At 41.2% G+C, this 17,295-nt stretch overlaps 1 protein-coding gene across 1 annotated transcript; it reads right to left on the reverse strand.

Annotated features, from left to right (window-relative positions):
- Window positions 1-10,169: 10,169 nt before the first annotated feature.
- Window positions 10,170-16,223, reverse strand: LOC308302890 (DNA-directed RNA polymerase III subunit RPC5-like; the record flags this gene model as incomplete). Its single annotated transcript, XM_080747208.1, has 4 exons — window positions 10,170-11,519; window positions 12,949-13,074; window positions 13,802-13,879; window positions 16,125-16,223. 4 exons carry the CDS (start codon window positions 16,221-16,223, stop codon window positions 11,460-11,462), a joined length of 363 nt encoding a protein of 120 aa, XP_080603334.1. The 3' UTR covers window positions 10,170-11,459.
- Window positions 16,224-17,295: the final 1,072 nt, after the last annotated feature.

The following is a 17,295-nucleotide window of genomic DNA, read 5'->3' on the forward strand; positions in this document are numbered from 1 at the left end:
TTTAGAAGTCAGTCAAGTGTCCTGGAGCCTAGCGGTAGCCTACTGTATTGTATTGTATGTTTAGGCCTGATTTCTGCTTAGTTGCGTGCCGGAGTCGTGCCATCGAAAATAGACAGTCTACGAGCTCACAGCAACGCGCTGTGTGTGCGGTACAGTATGTGCCTATTTTTCCGTGCGCGACGCAGGCGCGCTACCAAGTCTAAATCAGACCGTTTATTTATTGCCTAGAAACGGTGTCATCCCCCCCCCCCTCCCCCTCCAAGGGCTTCCGATTGAATTAGAGTGACACAGGAACTATGAGGAGGAAAACACCAGCGGCTCATTATGTCCTAATATGGCTCATATGTCCTAATATGGCTCATATGTCCTAATATGGCTCATTTTGCACAGAAACAGCAGTGCCTGATGCCCTTCTTGACTTGTACTATCACTCTTACCTCGCTCTGAAACAAACAAAACGCCCTGCCAAAAACCAAGCTCCTATTTAAATACTTTTCCGTGGAATAGCACTTTTACATCTTAGTAATTTATAAGATGCATTTGTCGTTGTTTATGTCTTGTTTTCTTTTTTTACTTGGCTCATTTGATCAAAATGTGCGATTTATGCAACCTCTTTTTCTAACTGGAACAAAAGAAAAGTAGCCTTCTGTGATCGTTCGTCTCACCTGAGTCTTGTTTATGATCAACCACTCTCAACAATGACCTGCTGAAGAAGCTTAAACCATGTAAAAATCTTTTGGGGGATGAACCATCCCTTTAAACCAAGGGTCTTCAACAGGGGGTCCGGGCCCCCTAGGGGGTCCTCAAACTTCAGGGGGTCCTCCAAAGAGAGAGGAGAAAGGGAAGAGGTTTGGTGTTGAGGGGAGAAGTATAATATCTGAAAACACAAATTAACATGAATCCAAAATACACTAAAGATTGCGCTGTCAAACAACAAAACGATAAGGAATCTATGAAAAGGTTGTGGGGGTCCCTGCTTCATCTCTCTCTCTCAACTAAGGGGTCCTTAGCCTGAAAACATCGAAGACCCCTGCTTTAAACCCCAGCATCTGTATTGTGGTGAAAGCTGTTTGTGGATCTGTTATCTGAAAACAGACACCCATGTAGAGCCCTGAGGGACTCTGGTCAGCCATGTAGGGTTTAAGTGTGGTTAAACGATCAGACTCGCTTCACAGACTGCTTGCTCACCAGAACCAAAACCTTGTTATTTACGGTGCTCTGGCGGAACCTGGTTGAGGTTTTCATAAACAACATAATATACAATGCAGGAATCAAGTAATATAAGTCTTCTGCGTAACCTGCTATGCATCCCATTCCCATCCCATGTCTATAATGCATTACGATAACGCTGTATAAGTTACAAGAACTTGTAAATACTCATCGTGCTTCATAACAATAATCATAACACATTATAAAGCATTTTGTAATGACTTATGTTCAAGTAGTATTGCTGGACTCTCAGACCTGTTTCATATGTTATAATTATAATAATTTTATGATGTAATATCATCACAGTTATAATGCACTAGTGGGATTATAAATCACTATATACTATACTGACGAGCACTAAGAGTTGAGGAATTAGATTTTGTATAACACGGTTCTATTGTGATCCACATGCTCACAACACCTCGCATTGAGAGGCGCTGTGAGCCTGTAGATCGGCTGTTTTCACAATTTCTGCCAATTTGTCATTTTAGAGGTATTAAAAAGTTCTTAAATTGTCACTTTACAAATGTGCATATACCCCCTATACACTTAAACTGTATGTTGGTTTGTTTACTGGTGAGTGAGAAAATAATGTTGCACATTAAGTTAATGCATCATAACATCATTATAATGTATTACAGGTATGATAATTATAGTTATACACTATGATCCTAACCAAAACCTAAAGTCAATCAGTGACCAGCAATTATGAAGTAGTATGATACTTAACATATGAATGAGTGCTTATAATGTGTTCCATCATGAGTACTTGTGATTGCTTACATCTGTTATAAGCCAGTTACATTACCTTTATACCTGGCCTTATAAGTCCATATAAATGCCTTATAATATAATGTGTTATGATTATTGTGATAAAGCATTATGAATATTTACGAGTTCATGTAACTATAGACCCGTTTCTTGTTTACAAACATTGGGAGTAAATGCACAGGTGACTGTATCATGTAATCAATGCCCACCAATCCCCAAACCTGTTGTTTTGGGGAGTGCTGGTTTCATTGGCTAATTTTGGTACCGACCTGCGTGTGCATCTAGTTCTTATCAGTGTAACGTGGACCAGAAATGTGTCTATAGATATGCATTGATATAAGCAGATCATAATGCATTATAAATGTTTTATAATGAATTATAGACATGGAATGCATACATAGCAGGTTTTACCGTCCTCTGTACTTGTAGCATGTTTTTTGTTTTCTTAAGAAAGACTGCTTGAATAGTTTGCGATCAGATTAGGTGGCTTTGACTGAAAGTCGTATTACGGTTAAATTAGGACTTACCAAAAAATATAAACTGTGAACTTGAGAATGCTTTGAAACGGTGTAACTTGACCACTGCTAGGGTTGGGATCGCCTATACAATTACAATACCGTCTGTTCTCTTAATTGTTATTATTTTATTTACATTTCCAGGACCACCATTACGGGTCCATTGGGTTCCATGTGTACTCTGTCAGAGTTGCAGACCTGTAAGGGTCCATTTGTTACTCCCTATCCACAAGTTTCCAAAGTCCCATCGTAAATTGCGCAGAAGGTGTGCGGCAGTTTCCGGTATCAAAGCCGAGAGTGATCTACAAGCTCACAACCGTTGCTTTTGCGACGCGAGCTTGTATGTCTGCTGTTCTCCGGAAGTGTCCCACAGATAATTCTACAGTAAATTATCGCGGAAACGGGTGGATAGCAGTGGTTCTAAACTACTGGTGTGGTCCTTGAGGGGGTCCCAGGTGGTCCCCAGCTAATGATGGAGAGTTGGGAACCAAATCAACTCTTAGAGATCTTTAACTCTTGAGAGTGCAAAATGAAACCAAATGAACCCGTTAGGCTAAGTCCTAACAATTCGAGAATTTAGAAGAATTGTTTTGATCAAGGTTTGCCTGTTCTCTCTCTTGTGGTACCACACCAATACAGCATGGAATTGTGGACAAAGTTTTAGCCAACGAGAAAAGAATATTCTGAGTTTCAAATCCGTGGCTCAAATGCCAAACAAATAATGGTCCTTGAGATGAAAAGGAAAACCACTGCCCCATAGAAACCGTGAAGGACCTGAAGAAATCTTTAAGTAACGGTAATCGTTAATATCCTCACGGATCCCAACCCTAACCGTCCACAGCCCACTAATGCCTGATTTTAGTGGACTGCGAACACAAAAATGTATTTTGTTGTTGCATTGCTGCCTGTCTTACATAACTTGTCCCCTGGTTTTGCTTGATTATGCGCACATAGTTTGCAGATGTTGCTGTAAAAATCACTTTGAGATGCACTTTAGCGTTGCACAGGGATTATCCATGCTTTGGTGACACTTTACGTTGCGGTTCTATAATACAGTTCTAAGGCCTGGGTTATACTTCCAGATCTACAAGCTCACAGCGTATGGCAGCAGCGACATGTTGTGACCTTGTAGATCGGGCTATTTTTGGCGCGCGACACCCGTGCACAGCCAAGTATAGATCGGGCATTTTAGACTGTGACATGCTAGTTGTCTTAACTGTTTTCTAGACCAAAATGGCCACATTTGCTAGCAGTATGTATGTACAGTATGTTTATTACCAGTATACCCAGTTAAATGCAGACATGTGAATGTGTTTTAAATGTTTATTTTTTCTTTTCTTTTTTTTCCACATTCATTGATATCTGTTGACGCATAAAGTCTGTCTGAGAAGGCTAGCTTATCAGCAAAATTTGTCCGTTGCCTTGTTTTTTCATTCAAGAAATTATAAAAAAAAAATGCAAGGTTGGAAGTTTGGAACAAGGGTGAAAAAAACTAGACCAGGTCACCTGGTTCTGCCAGACCCGCAATGAAAATCAGAATGCAAGGAAGGGGGGGGGGGGGGGGTGGATCAATCTTAGTCTGGCCTCTCTCCTTTGACCTGTCCGGCTGTTTTCACTAGTATGGCACTGAACTAACACATGAACACACAGGATTGTATAGGCTGAGCAGCTGGAAATGTTTCTGAGCTTGTAGATGGGCTGAGGAATTTATAGTGTCAGCAGCTCGTCAGCCAACTCAACTCAGCTGGTCCTGTACAGGTGACGGCCCTCAAGGCAATCAGCCGAGCAAGGGAAGGGAGGGGCAGATGAGCAGTCAGAGGCAAACACAGGCACACTGAGGAAAAGAGGGACCGACCGACCGACCGACAGACCGACAAAGCCTTTTGTAGGCCGACCCCCTGGGTCTGGCAATGACAGTGCAGGTACACATTCCTATACAATAGGAATGTGTAGCTGCACTGTAATTAGATTCAACACGATTCGGAAGTCTCGTGAGTCGAGATTTCGGACGCGAGTACTGTTTTACGGCAGAATCTCAATAATGACAAGCCTTGAGTATAATGTTGTTGCTACGTCTATAGTGTGTGTATGAAGGGGCACTATGAGCCGAAAAAATATATATTTTAAAATTATGGAAATAAGTGGATTTGCAAAACCCCACAGCTCCCGTTCTGAGCTGTGGTCGGGTCTATTTTGATAAAATAGCATCTGGGTGAGTTTTTTGGAGACAAATTAACAACAAAACAAGGTAAGAAAGCCATTTAGACCGGAATTTACCTTAAAATTAAGTTGAAGTGTAACAGCGTTAATCACTTCTGCAATAACATGCCAGGGTGTACAATTCTAAGCCACCTGCATCTAATGTCCATTGACCCAGCAGACTGCTTAAGACCTGGTCTTGAACTTGTGACCTTATGCTCACCAGGCAGTCACTCTAACCATTCACCTATTCATGTTGAGGCTTTGCTTGAAAATGTATAAGAACTCTCTCCAAAACCTCTCCAGAATAGACCTGGCTGGCTCACACAGACAGGCCATGTCTTGACTCATGAGGCCACCATGTACAGGTTGTGTCAGAGCATCTTAATTGTGGGCTTGCCTGGAAGGCGAGCACACGTATGTTATCTTCATTATTTATATACTATACTATAGGCCTACTAGTCAGTATCTCCTCAAAACCTTGGCGCGATTCATCTCCTACACGTTTACACCTTTCAACACCATTCACATTTTTATGTGTTCAGCTTACTGAGGACACGTGTGCTTGTATTTTTCGTTTTGAAATGTTTTGTAGTATAATTATAAAAATTATTGAGACCCATAGGGTCCTAGTTAAAATCCAGCAAATAATCTTTCTAATGTTTATCTTACTCTTGCACCTTTATCTGATCTTTTAGTTAAAATGTGCAAAAGAAGATATTCAACATAAATCTTCCATAGGGTAGTGGCAAAGGAAAAAGCCTAACGAGCAGGAGGTTACTGGTTCAAACCTGGCAATTGTCAAGGATGTTATAACATTTTTACCTTGTTCCTATACCTTTACCTGATCTTTACTTGAAATTGTGGGTTAAAAGGTGGGTTAAATATTACTTTCCTGATTGATTCTTCATGTCAGCATGGCTCAAGAGATAAGTCGCAGGTTAATATGTGGAAGGTCTGGGGTTCGAAACCCCTGATCAACATTTTCATTGTCCATTTGAATTCTAAAAGGTGGGTTAAATATTACTTTCCTGATTGAGTCTTCATGTCTGCATGGCTCTAGAGATACGTCAAGGGTTTATATGCGGAAGGTCAGGGGTTCGAAACCCGTGATCAACATTTTCAATGTCTATCTGAATTCTAAAAGGTGGGTTAAATATAACATTCCCGATTGTCTCTCTATGCCAGCGTGGCTCAAAAGATAAATCAAAGGTTCATCTGTCAAAGGTTGCAGGTTCAAAGCTCCAACAAAACTAAAAGTCAACTCAAAAGCTCTAACAAAAAGAAAAGTCAACTTATAAAAAAAAAAGAAACTCAAACAAAAAGCAAAGTCAACTAAAAGAAAAAAACTCAAACAAAAAGCAAAGTCAACAAAAAAAAAACCTCAAAAGCCTCAATAAAATATATATATATAATCAAGGGGGAACAAAAAAAATTGCAATGGTGTAAAACCACAATTAAACAATAACCATCCCCTCAAAAGTAGCATACAATAAAATGTAATTATATAATTCATATGTAAATTTCCTAAACTCCTCCCCCTAGAGGTGGGCTTTATCTATGCTCCACCCTCTCGTACCGGAGTTAAAAGAGGGCGTGAAGAAAAGGTTGGGCTCCTCCCTCTCCTACCAGAGCTAAAAGAGGGGTTGACGAGGGAGGTGGGCTGATTCCATGCACTTTGCCTTAAAAAGACCAAATTGAAGACTTTCCAGTAGTGAGATTCAAACCCACAACCTTCAGGTTGTGAGTCCTTTGCTTTACCACTGCACCACCAGGATTTTCACACTAATTGCAGGTCGGAGGTTATATTTAAAGTGAAAAGGATAGCCGACAGGTCAATAGATGAAAATCCACAGCAAACACCTCTACCCCTGGCAGACTGACTGAATCTAGTAGATACACCCTCTTATGACCAGGGTTCATTATGACAACTGCAATTTAGGTTGTTTCCTCTTATGACCAGGGTTCATTATGACAACTGCAATTTAGGTTGTTCTTTATAACCATCTTATTAGAACATCCAGATTTACACTTCATTGAAAGCACATTTTATTAGTTTCAGATGATCAAGAAAGACTATAGCATTTTCAACCAAGTTATTCTTTTAAAATGTTTTTTGTTAAATCAAGTGCATTTGCGGTTTTCACTTTTGAATAAAAAAATATGACTATGTTTGCAACTAGTTTCTCAATGTGGTATTATAAATTAAGTTTATTCGAGAAAACTTCTGAACTGCATTGCTTTGAGCTGTTCTAATACATTATGTATATTGCTACTGAACACTGTGTAAGCATTTAACTACTGGCAGAGAGCTCAAGAAATCGAGGGTTTAAATACTCACAGGGTTAACCAGACACAGGTGAACACAACTGACAATCAACACAGGGATTGGCTAAGAGACTAACAGGACACAGGTGGAGAAAACTAGCATGCACAGGGAGGTGAGATAAGACAGTAACAGAGAAAAATAGGAACAATAATGCCTACAGAATGAAAGGGACATACCGGTAAGAATAAACTAAAACCTAAAAACAACAGAACACACTGAAACAATGCTACAAAATAAAACTCAGGGATTTTTAACGACACCAGCCAAATGCTAAATTTCTCTAACAGATTGCATCCAAAAATTAAGCAATACAGAACCAATGTCAACAGTTGTATGATCAAGACATGTGTGTGCTCTTCTATGGTACTAACTACTATGGTGATGGTTAATGACAAAGCTTTTCCATGCTTCTGTGGAATCAGACCTATGTCAGTGGTTTGTAGGCTCACGGTTTGTGGTTCTAGACCACATTTGTCTTTGATACTATGGCGCCATGCTAATCTTTTCTGTATGGATCCAATTTTACCATGGCACCATACTTAAGCAGAATGTTGCAAGTTCAAGCCTTGGTTTATATATATATATATATAAATATATATATAAGCCATTTATCACCCACACCATATGTGATTTTCATTGTGTTGTTGATGCTTTGGGTACCTTCAGGCTGCTCATGCAGCGATATCATCGACGGTAGGCTTGTTAACCTGCCTCCCATCCCCGGTTTTTGTGTGACAGTTGTCAACTTCATGGAAACAAAAGCTGTCAAACAGCCATAAAAGGCATGCACATCCTGAGCCATGTAGGCTGGGTGCTGGACTAAAGTTAATTAACAATAAAAGAAAGAAAAAGTCCGCACACCAAATTTGATGTTCCCAATACTTGGTTTTTACTCAGGTGACGTTTCGAGTTTGGTGGCTCTTCTTCAGACCTGAAGAAGAGCCACCAGGCTCGAAACGTCACCTGAGTAAAAACCAAGTATTGGGAACATCAAAGTTGGTGTGCGGACTTTTTCTTTCTTTTAGTTGTCAACTTCATGTCATAGCCTAGTATTGTCAGTTCCATAGTGTCATAGTTGTATAGTCAGTTCCATACAGTTCAATCTAAAAAGAACTGTTTGAGGAAAGTTCCCACTGGACCTCATGCAACTCTGACTTCAAAAGGTTGACATTTCCTTTGTTGAGTGGTCTTGTGCAATATCTATACTATAATTTTGCAAATGTCTGTCTGTCTGTCCCAGCGTTTCTCCTCGGTGGCTGGAGCAATTGATCTGAAATCGCATCACCATCAGCATATGAACACACCTGACATAACTGTGAAGGCCGTTTGTCACTTTCACAAATCGTATGCTGTATATTAGCATTTTTATGCTGTATCTACTATCTATTCTGCATCTAGCATGAGGCACATCTATTCTGCATCTAGCTTGAGGCAAAATGTTTAACCAGCTCTGTGTGTGTGTGTGTGTGTGTGTGTGTGCAGGCAGGCGGGTGTGTGTGCAGGCGGGCGGGCGGGCGGGCTGGGGGGGGGGGGGGGGGGGGGAACAGTATCTCTGTAGCCATTAAACGAAACGGGTTTCTTACATTGATGCTCCTACATCATGCAAGCACCAGTTAGTTACTTTCCATCCCTCATATACTGTGTGCACAGTGCACATCCCATAACCCACACACTGCACATCATTTTGGAGCTCATATCTTTGAACGGGTAAGGGCTAGTTGTAATAATTTGAAATATGGACTTTTGATATTCATGAGCTGTATGCCATAAAATATATCAAAATCTTAACAAAAAAGGTTTGGAATAATTCACTGAATGTTCAATGTATTTAGAATATATGAAAATTTCAAGAAAATATACTTACGCCATATATACTGTATATATTTTAGATGGATCTGTATAGTCAGTGTCATAGTATAGTCCCATCAACTTTTTTTTGCTGTACTGTGAGCATAACATATTTTATGGATTATATTATAGACACATTTGTTTCATTTATTTTATTTCAAATGGGTTTTTATTCACCTTCAAATGAATCTTTCAATCACATTCAGACACAGCAAGCAATCCTACACAGATTACCCAATATAATTCACATTGTCATGTTTTCACCCAGGTATTATCAAACATCAGACATCCAACTGAACGAGATCCGTCTCCACATTTGGTTTAACAGTTAACGGGGATGTTTCAGCAGCGAGATACTTTTATTACGATTGCCATCAACTTAAAGTTCACTCGGCTGTTAAAATACATTAACTGCATTTTCCATAAATTGTCAGTCAGAAAAGCGTAGAAAAATTGGCATCATAACATTGTAACCGAGTGGGTTTCTATCATGTTCAGTTTGTCTGCGATAAAGCTCAGTGTTTTAAGGTTTTAATTCCACATCCGGTGTATTTATTGGGTCGGAAATGACATCTAGGGATGCAACTATGGATAATTTGTTTTTAAACGAATCAAATAATAAAGAAGCATTCTTTAACCCTCAAATACAAGCTCACAGCGCGGCACGAGCTTGTAGATCTGCTATTTTTGAAAAATCGTGAAAATGTGTGCAAGTCTTTGAATATCTTTAACTTCTAAATCCTTCCTCTAAATGAGCTGTTCACAAACCTTTTCATGTCAAGGACCCCCAAAATTACAGGTATTTGGCCGCAGACCCCCCATCTCAAAATATGTTGTTCCAGGGACCACCCAGAAGCAAATATTTCAGTTACACATGTAACTTTTAGATAGATATATTCAAAAATCTTGATTTTTCAAAAATAGCAGATCTACAAGCTCGCTGTGAGCTTGTATATCTGCTATTTTTCAATAGTTAAAGCATTAAATAATTCTAGGCCTAAATGGCTCAATATATTTGTTTTTATTTGTTAAACATCAATAATTGATTAAAGAAAATCCAATAGATTTCTGATTAACCACTTAATCCCCATCTTATAATTTGTGGTACAGTGGTGTCATGCAATATACCGTATATAAACCGTAAAATGTATTCGTTTAATTGTTGCATCTCTAAAGAAAACCTTAAACCTGAGCTCCATGGCACATCACCGAATAACCTTTTGCAGCAGCACAACCAGACATTTTTACAATATCTGTCTTTCCTACATGGAACCAAATATGTTTTTTTCCAAACAAAACTTAACAGGCTTGTTAAGCCTTTTATATATGTCAAATATATGGCCATTGTGTAAACGCATTCAACCTATGAACCTGCAATGTCTTTACGTGGCGACGAGGGGAGGCGTTGACGTACTTTATCGTAACCTTACTTAAATGAAATATTTGCCCCTCCCAAAAAAGTAAATTAAGTTGACTTGTTTTTTTTACGCGCTTTACCCATAAGGCCTCGATCGATGTGACATACTGTATGTATTGGATGACAGAATGCATTTGAATGAAATGTACACGCTTTATTCAAAAGGCCACGAATTAGGCAAAAATAATAATAATAATTACTCTTAACCTTGAATACTGAACACTAGGCTTCAGTTTGTTAACGAAATATTTGTAAAAAAAAATGTATTTGAGGTCACAGATTCAAACGCAAACCATTTACATAAGTGGTTCTCAAAGTGGGGTCCAGGGTCCCCTCTCAGGGTTCCTTGTTCCAAATGGACCCATACAGGTCTATAACTCTGAGAGTGTACAAATAACTCAAGAGTGTACAAATGGAACCAAATGGACCCGTAAGGCTGCAGTCAGAATCTGCCTCATAGGGCAGAATCTATAGCCCCTTTTCCACTACAGGGCCGAACCAGAACCTCCCAGAACCAAGAACCTTCAAGAACCATGTTTAGTTCTGTGACCAAGTTCTGCTAGTTACGTTTCCATATAACCAGACCTAACCGGGAAGGTACCGAATCGAGAACAGCAGCGCTGGCGGCCCCGCCCATAGGTTTCCAGAACTCAAGTTTAGAACTACCTCAAGAACAGGACCTAATAAAAGGTTCCCAGAACCTCGTCTGAAACCAGGCCGTACGCTATGGAAACAAAAAGAAGGTTCTGAGAAGTGTGTGTGACCGTACCCTAAGGGTCCATTTAGTTCCATTTGTACACTCTCAAGAGTTATGGGGGGTCCTTGAAATTAAATAAATCGAGAAAAGAACAACTAAACAAAAACCCGAGTTTCCTCAGGGTTTTCGTCCCCATCCACCGCGCTCACGACAGAACACGTGTCTTCTGTGCACAGCAGATGGCCGACATCTTTGTCCTCCAGTCCGTCCCCGAGAGAGCTGGGGGTGGGACACGGGGGGGAGAAGCCGTGATTGGCTGGTCTCCGGCCGCATTGTCCCCGCCACGCAGAGCCCTCTCTCCCGCTTTAAGACTGGAAGTTAAAGTGTTTGGGATCGGGGTCGACGTGCGACCGACCGCAGAGATGGGGTAGAGGTTTAGGGGTGGTGGGAGGAGGAGCGTGGTTTCTCTCAGGGTCAGGAGGACTCCATCGTTCCTTTCAGGTACCACATTCCTCCGGTAACAGTGCAGCACTCCTGGCGGGGGCAAACAGAGGACCGGCAAGATTGGTTAGAACGGAGCAGGAACAGGAGGACAAACCGTTTTTCTGCGGATATCCAGCCGTCTTCAGTGTCACACTGAAGAAGGCTGGATTATAGCCGAAACGTTTGTTCTTGATGTAAGGATACAATAAAGAAAAGCGAAAACTAGCTCTTCTGAATTAGCTCAACTGTATGCGACCCTATTACCTATATCAGTGGTTTTCAAAGTGGATTTCAGGGACTCCCTGAGGTACCAGCTCTTATGCCTTAACTTAAAGGACCACTTCACCTCTGGGACAACCAGATCTTATTTTATTGTTGCTTGGGACACGATCAACACAATCCTGAGTTATTGTTTGTGTTCAATCTGTGTTTTTAGATATTTTAGTATTTCAGCATGCTACAAAGCATCATATGATGCAAAATGCATCATATGATTGTGTTGATCGTGTCCCAAACAACAATAAAATAAGATCTGGTTGTCCCAGAGGTGAAATGGTCCTTTAAACTGTCTCCGACCACCAAACTTTTCGTCGGAGAGGTCGGGTTCAGCTACAAAATCACGTCACTTGCGTCTTCTGAAAAGCATTACCCCGAATTAAGAGTTCGGAAAGCTGCACGTCGGAAAGTCGGAACTCTCCGACGAAAGGTTTGTGGTCGGAGACAGTATGGACAGGCCTTTAAGTTAAGGCATAAGAGCTGGTACTTACAACAATCAAAATAAAGCTCTCTAGGTATCTTCATGGGGGACTAAATTGACCCTTACAAGTCTGTAACTTTTACAGCGTACAAATGGAACCAAATGGACCATTCGGTTCCATTTGTACACTGTCAAAGTTAAAGTTGTACCATGTAACTTTTTTTATAAAACAAATCTTAAAATTGTCCTAACTGTTAAATCGCTAAAGTTTTAGAACACCCACTCCGTTATTTTCAGCTTCTGAAGCCTTCTCTTTATATGTTTTCTATGATCCTGGCCGTGGACCGGATTTCGCGCCAAAATGACGTAATCTGCATCATCTGTATACGTTGTGTATACGTTGCCCAATCACATCGCCGATCATGCACACATGGTACACTACCGGCCAATCACAGCTTATCTGCTCTGGTCTCCAGGAAGCGCCTCCGCTTGGCTACAGTGTTTACCATGGTGAAGGATTTTAACCTCTTAATCCACAAATCCTGGCCAGAAAATTACGTTCTACCATGCGTTCTACCCCTCCACGGATTACTATCGGTCGCGGTGGTTTGCGGCGCCGCTCCGGTGGTCCGCGGCGGTGGTCCGCGGCGACTCCGGCCGAAAAACGTCCGAAAAAAGCAATACCGCTACTGACCACTAGTTGAACTTACACAGTATAGCTTTAAGTTGAGACCTTTAAATTTCAAAGGCCTACATAAACGTTGAGTCCTATTCCTGTCTCACCTTGAGCAGTCGCTCTACGTCTGCCTTTGTGACGTCTTCTCCAAACTCCTGGGAGAGTCTGCTTTGGACCACAGCCTTCCTGACCCGGTGGGCTTTGTAGAACAGTTCGTAGAGCAGCCGCCGTTGCTGAGGGAGGAAACACATGGCAAGCAAAAAGACAGACTTGAAGACAACAGAATCAACCCATTCAGGCCTAGAATTATTGAATGCTTTAACCAGTGAAAAATAGCAGATATACAAGCTCACAGTGAGCTTGTAGATCTGCTATTTTTGAAAAAGTCGTGCAAATCTTTGAATATATGTATTTTCAAAGCGAACGTTTGTAACTCAAATTTTGCTTCTGGGTGGTCCCTGGAACTAGATATTTTGAAATGGGGGCCCGTGGCCAAATAAATATCATTTTGGGGGTCCTTCACATGAAAAGGTTTGAGCACCACTGACATAGTAGTCTCTCAAGAACAGACTAACTGAGCTCCAGTTAAGTGAAAAGGACCTTTTCTTTGACGATGGCTGGCCAAATTGCTGACATAGAAACATTTCCAAAAATAGTAGATCTACAAGCTCGCATGTGAGCTTGTATATCTGCTATTTTTTTATATTTAAAGCATAAAATATTGCGTCATAATGTGTTCAGGCCTAAATGGGTTAAAATATAGCCACCTTGCATTTTGGTGCCTAAAAACCACGGGTTTGGGCGGCATGCATTTTCAGAGAATATGAATTTTCAATCATGGTCAACCAGTGGGGTCTGGCCCACAGGATGAGAATCACTGTTCTATTAGGTGACAGCTTTCATTGTGTGCATGGTTAAATCGTCTGCTACTCTTTCTAAGTGTTATTCCACGGTGCGTACCTTATCGAAGGTCTCTCCGCTCTCCCACAGAACAAACACTTTCTGCTGATCAGAGGCGAGAGTTGTCTGAGCAGGAAACTGGAAGGAGAAATGGATAAAAAACGAAACAAATATAAGGTTAGAACATAAGAATGTTTACAGCTGGAACATTTAATTCCGTCAACATTGAGAAACCATCACATTTGGAACTGTTTCCCAGTGTATCTGTCAGAGCTGGTGTGTGGACTTCACATCTGCGATATAATTACAATACCGGTGGTTAACCTCAAGGGCCACCATAACTCTTAACATGTAACCCAGAGGGCCTCAAGTTCCTAACTACTATAATGCATGCAATGTATGATTGTACGAATATGTATGATTGAATTTGTGTCAAAATCAAAAATTATAAAAGGCCAAAATTATATAGATGTTTCTTTAATATAGAAATTGTTAAATGTAACCGTTAACGAATCGAACCTTGAAGAGGGAATTGTAAAGGAACCAGAATCATTAAAGCTATACTGTGTAAGTTGCTCAACTAGTGGTCTGTAGTCTTTTCGGCCGTTTTTCGCCACGGACCGGGCCTTCAGACCACCGCGTACGCATCCATAGAGATCTCTCGTGTCCATCTACGAGCAGCGGTTGGGGAGTTACATGCTAGACTTCTAGACCAGTGTAAACAAAGCTGTTGAAGCAAGCTATTTCCTGAAGATACTGCAGATACGCCTGTGATTGGCCGGTAGTGTACCATGTGTTTATGATCCGCGATATGATTGGCCAACGTATACACAACGTATACAGATGATGCAGATGACGTCATTTTGCCGCAAAATTCTCCCCCCCACGGCTCATAGAAAACATATAAAGAGAAGGCTTTAGAAGCTGAAATTAACGGAGTGGGGGTTCTAAAACTTTAGCGATTTAACAGTTAGGACAATTTTAAGATTTGTTTTATACAAAAAGTTACATGGTATAACTTTAAGGGAAAAGTGAATGACTTATTTTGTTATACTCACAATAAGAGGCAAAGCAAACCCTAACAGGGAGCTTAACACAATGGTCTACATTAGAGACAGGTTGTACTGGGCCAGTGATTGACTAATAAATTAATATGAAACAGGGGGAAAGTATAAAAGAGAAGGCTCTCATTCTCACAACGCTAGAAAAAACACATCTCTATTATCTAATTACAGCGTATTAGACTGGCTATACTGGGCAGCTTTCACTTAAGCAACTCCGGCAAACCATTATTAGTGCCAGACAAAACAATGATAGTCATTTGAATCTGTTACCTACACGCAGTCAAAACAGACCTAACCCTCCTATGAAGACCAAACACTACAGCCGGAGTCTTCATCCTTTTACTCAGGTCAAGGACCCTTTAGCTGAGGGATAAAAGCAGGGACCCCCACTACATATTGTATAAAATTATGTTGCGGATCACACACACACACACACACACACACACACACACACACACACACACACACACACACACACACACACACACACACACACACACACACACACACACACACACACACACACACACACACACATACAGCGTGTGTGATGGCGGAGGAAACCATGCAAGGCACCAACCAGCTAACCGGGAGCAACTAGGGGTTCAGAGTCTTGCTCAAGGACTTTTCGACACCAACTCTGGGGGAGCCCGGGATCGAACTGGGAACCCTCCGTGTTCTAATGACGGTTTCACTACCCCTGAGCCACTGCTGCTTGTAGATTTCTTAATAGACTTATTAGTATTGTGTAAATTAGTTTTTTTTTGTTTTGTTTGGCAATGTATTTTCAGATATTTAACCACATACTGTAAACACTCAATACTTAGTAAATGTGACTTTTGGCCCTGTACTTGGACTGCTCTTATAAAACAAGGTTCTAAAACTAAAAAAAAAAAAGAAGAAAAAAAAAACAGTTGTGTCAACAAGAAAAAGAAATAAGTCCGATCACACAAAGATGTGGCAGCTAGGCAGCACCCCTGTAGTAACTCAGAAGACCCGGGCAATTATGCCCATTTGTTCGACATTCCATTTGTTCGACGTGGGTGAATGTTAACCTGGTGAAATGCTAACCTGCCGACGCTGGTGAATGCTAACCTGGTGAATGTTAACCACTATGCCTAAACCTAACCCTTAGTCGAAATAATGACACGTAGAAATAGCGAGATTTCTCCATGCTCTGCAACTGACTCCACACCAGCCTACACGTTAAGGGACATAAGACGGTGGATAGAAACTGATCTATGGACAGATGGGCATCACCCTCACATAGTAAAGTGTTAAGCTTAAGTCGTGATACTACTACAGCACGTGCGTGGTACCTTAAGCTGATTCCACAACTGTTGATAAGCCTCATCGAGCGTGTAACCTCCTTCTGTCTGCTGCTCAGCCAATAAGGTGCTGCGTAATGGAGCTGGCATCAGGCCAAACCCCCCCCCCCCCCCCCCCGCCCTCCTGGCCTTTTCACATCCTACAGCCTCCAGGACACAGACGGAGGTAAGAGTAAGAGCTAAGACACATGACTGGGACTGACGCTGCACTGCAGCAGACCTGCTTGCTTAGGGAAACAGGAGGGTGTGTCACACTGAGCGCTGTGTCCCCATGGCAAACACACACTCCTCACACTACTAGGGCTGGGTGCAATAGCCACAATAGCGCCATTACCCCAGTTCATAACTGCAATTATTATTATTATTAGGGCTGTCACGATATGACATTTTACATGACGATTAATTGTCGAATTGGCGATTAACGATTTAATTGTGTTTTTGTCGTTGATAATTACATTTCTGTTTGGCTTTTAGGCTTTGAAGTTGTACATGGTATATATGACACATAACCTAAATATACAGAGAAATTACTGACATATTTGACAACTTACTACTTAAAAAATTACTTTGATAGTGGAAATAGCCGACGCGTTGTGAGCTTGTAGATCTGCTATTTCCACTATTTCGGACATTTTTCAACATTCACGATTATGACGATTATGACAAAATAATTGCGATAATGTCAAATAATCACGATTAGACGATTATGTAATAATTGTGACAGCCCTAATTATTACTATTATTATTATTCATTCAAAACAACTTTTGGGGGAGAAACCGTGATACCACCATAGCATCAGTAAATAGTGATCGCCCAGCCCTACATACTAATGTAAGCAGTGGCGGAAAAAGTATTCTCTCTTTTACCAAGAACCTGCCATCCAATCACAGAGCACAACCAGGTACGCCGCCCCCCAACACGGTCTTAGCGGCAGCATCGGGTTCCAGACCCCAGAATGCCAGGTCCGCTCTGCTCTGCCTCGCTGCACCGTACGCCTCAGTTTCTCTTGGTTTTGTGCAGGTGTGTGTCGCGCAACAAGAACCGTCGTGGAATTGTGGATCGATCGAGAGGAGATCCAAGACAATATTCTAGGTGGTGATGGTTATGCTTTAAGCAATGCACAATAAGGAGTACAATAACACTCAGGGGTACGGTAGTTCT

Source organism: Nannobrachium achirus (genome assembly GCF_963921795.1).
Source record: "Nannobrachium achirus genome assembly, chromosome: 18".
Classification (NCBI taxonomy): domain Eukaryota; kingdom Metazoa; phylum Chordata; class Actinopteri; order Myctophiformes; family Myctophidae; genus Nannobrachium; species Nannobrachium achirus.